The 7,358-nt window shown below is 67.5% G+C and overlaps 2 protein-coding genes across 2 annotated transcripts in view; one reads left to right on the top strand and one right to left on the bottom strand.

Annotated features, from left to right (window-relative positions):
* Positions 1 to 1,275, top strand: part of MNEG_10907 (hypothetical protein) — a gene marked incomplete at both ends in the record, with an annotated part of 3,247 nt that extends 1,972 nt beyond the window's left edge. The window contains one exon of the mRNA XM_014040622.1: positions 46 to 1,275. Within this exon, the coding sequence (XP_013896076.1) occupies positions 46 to 1,275 (1,230 nt within the window). The remainder of the gene's footprint in view (positions 1 to 45) is intronic.
* A 541-nt stretch (positions 1,276 to 1,816) lies between these two features.
* On the bottom strand, positions 1,817 to 4,418 carry MNEG_10906 (hypothetical protein; the record flags this gene model as incomplete). The annotated part of the gene is made up of 3 exons (XM_014040621.1): positions 1,817 to 1,847; positions 2,402 to 3,080; positions 3,803 to 4,418. 3 exons carry the CDS (start codon positions 4,416 to 4,418, stop codon positions 1,817 to 1,819), a joined length of 1,326 nt encoding a protein of 441 aa, XP_013896075.1.
* Positions 4,419 to 7,358: the final 2,940 nt, after the last annotated feature.

Genomic DNA, 7,358 nt, shown 5'->3' with positions numbered 1-7,358 from the left:
ACACACACACACACACACACACTCCTCCCCCATCTCCCACAACAGGCCCAGGTGCGGCAGCACTTCACGGGCGCGTTCTACCACTGGATGCTGGGCCTGCAGGAGGCCTGGTCCGCGGTGGCGCAGGTGCTGGGGCCGGAGGTGCCCTCCACGCTGCCGTGCCTCCCGCTATACCGCGGCTCGTCTGTCTGCAAGGGCCTGTACTGCGGGCTGTACCGCCCGCACAGGGAGCAGCTCGAGGCCGAGCAGCGCGCGCGGGAGGCGGCGCAGCGCGCGCGCCAGCTGGCCGCGCAGCAGGCGGCAGCGGCGGCACAGGCGGCGGCAGCGGCCGCAGCAGCGGCACAGGCAGCGGCGCAGGCGGCGCAGCAGCAGCAGCAACAGCAGCAGCAGCAGCAGCAACAGCAGCAGGCACAGCAAGCTCAGGCCCAGGCGCAACAACAGCAGCAACAGCAGCAGTCGCTAATGGCCCAGCACTTGGCCGCGCAGAAGCAGCAGCAGGCAGTCGCGGGGGAGGGATCCAGGCAGCAGCACAGCGGCGGCGCAGCGGGGCATCCACCCCCTCAGCAGCACGGGCCCTCGATGGCGCTGTCGAAGCACCGCTCCCCGGGGCCACAGGCGCAGCAGCAGCAGCAGCCAGCACCTCCCAGCGGTGCGGCGGCAAGCGCAGCGGCGGCCGCGGCCGCGGCCGCCGCGGCGGCGGCTGCGGCGGCAGCAGCGCAGGCGCGGGGCGGCGGCGTACCCCCGCAAGTGAAGCAGATGCTGGAGGCCCTGCAGCAGCAGCAGCAGCAGCAGCAGCAGCAGCAGCGCCCGGGGGCCGGCCACGGCAGCCCCGGGCCCTCGGCCCGCCACCCCCCGGCCGCCGGTGGCGCGATTTCCAGCAGCCTGCCGCGCGCGCCGCCCGCGGGCCCAGCGCCTCAGCCCCCCAGCCCGGCCGGGGCGGCGGCAGCAGCGGCAGCCGCAGCCAGCCTGGCCGCGGCGCGCGGGGCGGTGGAGGGCGCGCTGAGGGGGTGGGCGCCCAGCAGCGCGATGCCTCCTGCGCTGCTGGATGCGGTGCTGGCCGGCGTCAAGCTGGGGGTCAGCGTCTGCCCCCAGGCCGCGTCGGGGGCGCTGCAGGCCGTCTTGGCGGCCCGCAGCGAGGGGCGCGCGGTGCCGCTGGCGACGCCGGACGCGACGCAGGCGCTGCTGCGGATGGCGCAGAGAGGGGCGGTGGGCGGCGGCGGCGGCGGCAGCTCCGGCAGCCCCGTCAAGCCGGCTGCGCGGCCGCCGTCCGGCTGATTGGCTGCTGTGGTGCGCCCGCTTGGATGCTTGTCGAGGGAGCGCTCGCACCGTCCAATACAATTGTTGGCATAAACTTTCCTTGTTTTGCGCGCGGATGTGGACGATGTGGGGTCTTGTGATTGCTCCGCGGCGTGATTGCGTCACCGCGCGCGCGTTGCTCGTGACATTGCGGTGTCGCCTGTGCGCTGCTTGTTTGGCCGCTGCTCATTACACCACTTGTCGGGTCCTCCGCGTTTACGCGGTTGAAAGCAGGGCTCGCCGACTGTAAACAAATTTGGTTCAGGCCAACGGCGCTGGTCAACGCGCCCGTCAAGACCACGCGCCTCGTGATTTCAAGGGGAGCGGCAGCGGCAGTGCTGGGGCAGCAGCACAACCGGCAAGTCGACGTTCACACAGACTGCACTTCAAGTGAGCATGTTCAGAATCCTCCTCGCAGCACGACAGTGCTGCGAGCAAAACACCAAGTGACGCTGCTCAGCTGCGCGGGACGCAGCTGGCACAAAAGGGGCAGAGACTGAAACAAAGAAGACTCCTCTGCCTAGGCCACGTGAAAGGTCTCCTGGCGGTCGCTGCGGAACCACGCCAATTGGGATGTGCACACTACGCACAGCGGGGAAGCTACGCTTGGCGCAGCTTTGCTTGAAATCACCGTCGCTTTCCAGCCAGGAATGATGAGCTGGGCGATAAAGGCAACAGCGCCAGGAGATCCTATTTGGTTGCTTTGACAGTGATACAGTGCGATAAAGGTGGCATGTCAGCACCAGTCAGCCCCCTCCCGTTGCAAAACTATTGTAACGGGAGATTTTACATGAGAAATAGAGCTCCGAACCAGACCCTTCATTGGCATCGTGCTCGTTGAGGCTCACAGCTCCTGGCTGTGACGCGCCGCCTCGTACACCGCGCGGTGGCCCTCACCACCCAGTCCGTCCTGCAGCACTCCTGGCTGCAGTAGCGCGTCCCCATGGCGCGCCCGCAGCCTGCGCAGCGCCGCAGCTGGGCGCCCTCGCGCGCCGTCCTGCCGCATACGGCGCACGCGCTGCGCGGGTGCTCCTTCCTTGCGCCCCCTGCAGCTCTTGTGCTTGGCCCCTGCTGCGTGCCTGAGTGCCGCTGCGTGCCTGGCGACGGCTGCTGCTGCTGCTGCTGCTGCTGCTGCTGCTGCTGCTGCTGCTGCTGCTGCTGCTGCTGCTGCTGCTGCTGCTGCTGCTGCTGCTGCTGCTGCTGCTGCTGCTGCTGCTGCACCGGCGGCGGCGGCACCAAGCAAAGCTCGCCGGCCCTCAGCTGGGCAAGAGCCAGGGCAGCGCGCTCCCCCAGGCGCCCGTCCGCCTGGCAGCAGCCCGCAAGGCACCCCAACACATCCTCCACGGCCCTGTTGTTATCGCCTTCAAGCTTGGGAAGTCCGCCCCACACGTCGGCTCGCCGCTGATTGCACCGCTCTAGCACGGCGCGCGCAAAGCCAGGCAGGCGATCCGCCGGCGCCACGCCCGCGGCCAGTAGGCAGAGGGTGCGGAGGGCCTTGTCGCTGGGGTCGCCCTGGTGTGGGGCGGCCACCGCAGCCGACAGCAGCTCCAGTATGCCTGGCGCCCGGATCACCTGCGGCCGCCAGCCGGGGCGCAGCGCCGCCAGCAAGAGCAGGGGCGGGATCGCGTCAATGCCAGCGTCCAGCAAGGCGGTGATGGCCACCTGCTCCAGCTCAGCTTCCTGAAGCCCACTGCTGCTGCCTCCTTCTGCAGGCTGCTGCTGCTGCTGCTGCTGCTGCTGCTGCTGCTGCTGCTGCTGCTGCTGCTGCTGACGTGGTGCGCGCGCTGCGTGTACAACGGCGTAAAGTGCTGCTGCTGCAGACGCCGAATGTTGGCTTTTTTGAGGCCCTGCCTCCACGGCGGCGCGCCGCAGCAGCTGCTGCACTCCAGGTGTGACACCATGGCCGCCCACGTGTCGCCGTCGGCGCCGCTGCCAGCGATGATGCTGAACACTGTCACGCAAACTTGATTGATTCGTCGCCAATCTTCATCATTAGTTCCTCCGCTGCCTCGTTCACGCCGTGTGCGCAAGCTCGCCACCACGGCAGCCGCGGCTGCTGGCATGGCGGCGATGCTGGACGACCGCGCCAACAGCGCCTCGTGGGCCGCGATCATTGCCAGCACCTGCGCTGCAAGACCGCCGACCCCGGAACAATCAAATTGCCGCAGGTTTGCCGCATTGCCGGCCGCCCCTCCTCTGCTGGCCACGCCGCCGCCGCTGCCGCCCCCGTGGCGGGCGATTGTGCACAGCAGCTCCCCAAGAGTGTCCGCTTTGCAGCAAGCCGCGAGCGCCGTGCAGGCGCCCTGGTGGCCCCAGGGCCAGGCATTGAGCGTGTTGGCTAGGGTGACTAGAGACGAGCTGGCCAGGCTAGCGTCGCCGTTCCGGCGAATGCACGCCGCTACCGCGTCCATGGCAGCCATGTGCGACGCGAGGGCTCTCATCAGGGGTCTGACTACTATGCACATGCGTGAGGCGACGTACAGCGCGACGTACTGCTGGACCGCACTCCTGCGGGGCACTGTCTCCAGCCGCTGCCTGGGCTCCCCCAGCCGCAGCTCCAGCAGCGGCGGCAGCGCCTCGCAGAGCCAATCCACGTCCGCGCCCTGCCACGTCGCGCGCGCTGCGACGTACGGGTCGGCGACGGAGGACGACGGCTCATAAGGCATGGCGAGGGGAGCTTGCATGGCGCGTCCTTGCAGCAGGTCTGCGGCCTGGAACACCTTCTCAAGCATGAAGAGAGGGTCCCCTTCAAACAGCTCCGCCGACAGCTGCGCGTGCGCCGCCCGCAGCAGCGCGCGCACGGCGGCCGGCCGGGCGATGGCTCCAGCCAGGGCGAGCTGCGCGCGGGTGATGGCGGCGCCGCCGCCGGCGCCGGCGCCATCGCCGCCGCCACCAGGCCGGTTGGGTTGCTTATCCTTCATCAAGGTGAACGCAGCGGCTGTCAGATTCCCGCTCAGCAGCCACACCCGCATCGCCCAAACGTCGCCGCAGCCGCCGCAGCCGCCGCCGCCCTCCTCGCCGCCGCCCTCCTCGCCGCCGCCGAGCGTCTCGAGTGCGTCGATCAGCGCGGCCACGCGACCCTCAGTCAAAACCGCGTCCGCCACCGCGGGCACGGTCAGCATTATCAGCAGCGCGTTGCTGGGGTCCAAGGATGATGAGAAGTCTTCTTTGCTGGCCAGTGCGCTGCCGCCCGCCCGGCACAGTTGCTGCAGCAGTCGGTCCAAGGAGCGCTCGCCGGGCACCTCAACCGCCGCGGCGGGGCTGCTGCCTGCAGCGACGCAGCAGGCCTGGTGGAGCCTGTCCAGCGCCACGCCGGCAGCGGCGCGGCGGCCCCTGTCGACGGCCGACAGCAGCTGCCGCAGGGCTGCCTGAATATGGACTGCGTGAAGCTAACGGTGCGCTGCAATTGTGGCCTGCCGCTGCGGCAGGATGCAAGCAAGGCATGCATGCTGAAATAAGACAGCTGGCGAAGGGAGGGATGCGGTCGCGATCAGCTGCCCAAGCACAGCGCACCCTGACACTCTCACTGCGTGTGCGGACTGCAACACAGGATGCAACGCAAGGCCATATGCATGTCCGCCCAGTCATCAAGCCACTCACCTCGATCTAGTTTGTATGACGATGCTTCACAAGCCTTCTGAGAAGCCACCGAGCCCTTTCGCAAACTCAGATGCCCGATCAGCGCGGCACGGACGCGAGTTGTGAGTCTCCTGCAAGGAATGGTTCACATGCATCACAGAGTTATTTTGGGCCGCAAGCGGCTGCCAAATAAAGTCCTGCCGCCACGCGTGGGTCATCTGGTTACCTGCGGCGATGCATCCAGTGTGTGTGGCAAGTCACGCGCAGAAGCATGAGGCCTGAACAACTGGGAAAACAGCAACCATATATTTGTCAATCAAAATGTGTCTCTGCAATTAGACTCCTCTTGTGCAGCACAGTCGTCACAGAGCTTGCAGTGCAGCTGTCACCCACAACAAGGCATCAGCCGGCAAGTGTCCTCTGGTTGCAGGTGGCAGCCGGCGTCCCGCGCTGATGGTGGCGATGGAGCCCTGCTTGACTGAGCGGGGTCAGGGCATAATCAATCCGCGCTGCCACGAGAACTTCCAAATAGCCCTTCACTGTCACTCCGCCACACCAAAAATTACACCGCATGGAAACCTGCACCCCACCGTCACTCACAGCCAACTTCGAAGCTGCCGATGGCGCCAATATGGGAGCCCGAACCAGGAGCGCCCCCCCCCCCCGGGGAGGGGGGGGCGTGACATCCTCGGGACGCACGCATGGTGCCCGCCCCGTCACACCCTCCCGTCACACCTGGAATAACACCGCATTGTCACCTGATCCCCTCCCGTGTAACCCAACACCTCCTCCTGCAGACAGATGGCACGTCAATACACTGCGATCAAGCGCCCCAACAGCGGGCGCATGCCGCAGGGCGGGCCTGGCGGGGGGCTGCTTCACTCAGCTAGTCGCACAAGCGCTGGGATGGCGCTGCACTCAAACAAGATCAGCTCTCCAGGGCGGGGAAGCCACCCTTGCATCACAGCAAGGGGTCCGCCGTAGCATTTAAATCTTTGCACGGCTGCAGCATGTCCAGATAGACGCAACAACCGCTTATGCTCGGCACTTGTGGGCGGCGAAGGGCGCTGCACCTGCTCGCAAAATGGGCGAGACGCCGCAATGGGTGCTTGCGCCCCAGAACAAAGCTTGCACACTCTGGCAAAGAATGCGGCTGCACGGCGCGTCCAAAGCTGGCGCCTCCCAATTGGGTGGAGAACCAGGCAAATGATTAATGGAGCCCAATGGGGCAATTGAATTGCACGCACGTGGAGGCTGGCTCGTTGTGAGCAGCACCCAATGATTCCACGCGATGGGCGCTCCTGAATTGCGAAGCGCAGAAAAACAGCGAAGCAACGCCGCAAGGCATCGCATAGCTGCCTCAGGTGCACGGGCGCCTGTCCGCACACTGCAGCAGACTTGGCTCGGACCCCTCCGCGCCTCCGTCTCGGCGCACTCTGGACAGAGAGTGCGGCCCAGGCACGACCAGGAAGCACCTCCGCTATCGTGTTTGCAGACGTGGGGCCGGCCTTGCTGGCACGGCCTGTCAGGGCTCCCAGGCATTAGCTGGGCGGAGGGGCGGGGCCGCGGAGGCGGCTGCCGCCCTCCTGGCAGCTCAGGGCAGCTCCAGGTGCTCCCGCCCCTGCCAGTAGGCACGGCCGTAGTCATACTGGTGGGGGGGGACCAGGGCGGGGCGAGTCGCTTCGCAGGTGCGCAGGCAAGCATGGGGCGTGTGACAGCTGCCACAAAGGACGGGCTCGGCTGCGCGATTGTTGTGCTCGAGCGCTGAGCCGGGGGGTGGAACTATGCGTGTGCGGGTGAGCCCCGCCTGGCTGCTTCAGTTCTGCCCGCGGCGACTCACCAACAACTCCTCTCCCGGGGCTGAGGGGGCGGTTGGTTTGTTTCCACCGCGGAGAGGGGGCGACAAGGTTCAGGGGGCCGCGGTCCAAGGGATGCAGGTGAGCGGGCTGATTAAAGGAGGGTCCAAGTGCGCTGGCAGGTGGGCGGTGCACAGCCGCTGTCCCGGCTGTGGCAGCTGAGAGGGGCCGTCCGTGTGAAGCGGCGGGCGCCGGCAGCGCGCCCATGTAGGGGGCGCAAGTGGCCTGCCGTCTGCACCTGTCCGCCACCCGCTCGCAGCTCCGACAGGTGTGGTGCAAGTGGCGGCTGTCCCCCGTGTGCCCTGCGCCCGTCCTCCCAGGCCCCCGCGCCCACCGATGTCGCGGTCAGCGAAGAAGGCGATGCGCTGGGCTGCGCGGTGGTAGTAGCGCCTCACGTTGGCGCGGCCCGCGGAGTGGTTCATGTGCACCTTCGGGGTGATGGTCAGGGGTGATGTGGCGGTGAGAAGGAAGGATCAGGGGTGCAAAGGGCCCGCAAAGCCCAACCACAACCGCTCTGTGCTGCTGGGCCATGCCATGCCAGAGTCCAGGCACATCCGTCTGACGCTCACCCCAATCCCCACCGACACCCCCCACGCCGCCAACCGCCCCCTGCCGCAAGGACTCAGG

This window comes from Monoraphidium neglectum, assembly GCF_000611645.1.
Source record: "Monoraphidium neglectum strain SAG 48.87 unplaced genomic scaffold scaffold02509, whole genome shotgun sequence".
Classification (NCBI taxonomy): domain Eukaryota; kingdom Viridiplantae; phylum Chlorophyta; class Chlorophyceae; order Sphaeropleales; family Selenastraceae; genus Monoraphidium; species Monoraphidium neglectum.
The sequence above is the reverse complement of the archived record's forward strand: the minus strand, read 5'-3'. Positions and strand labels throughout refer to the sequence as shown.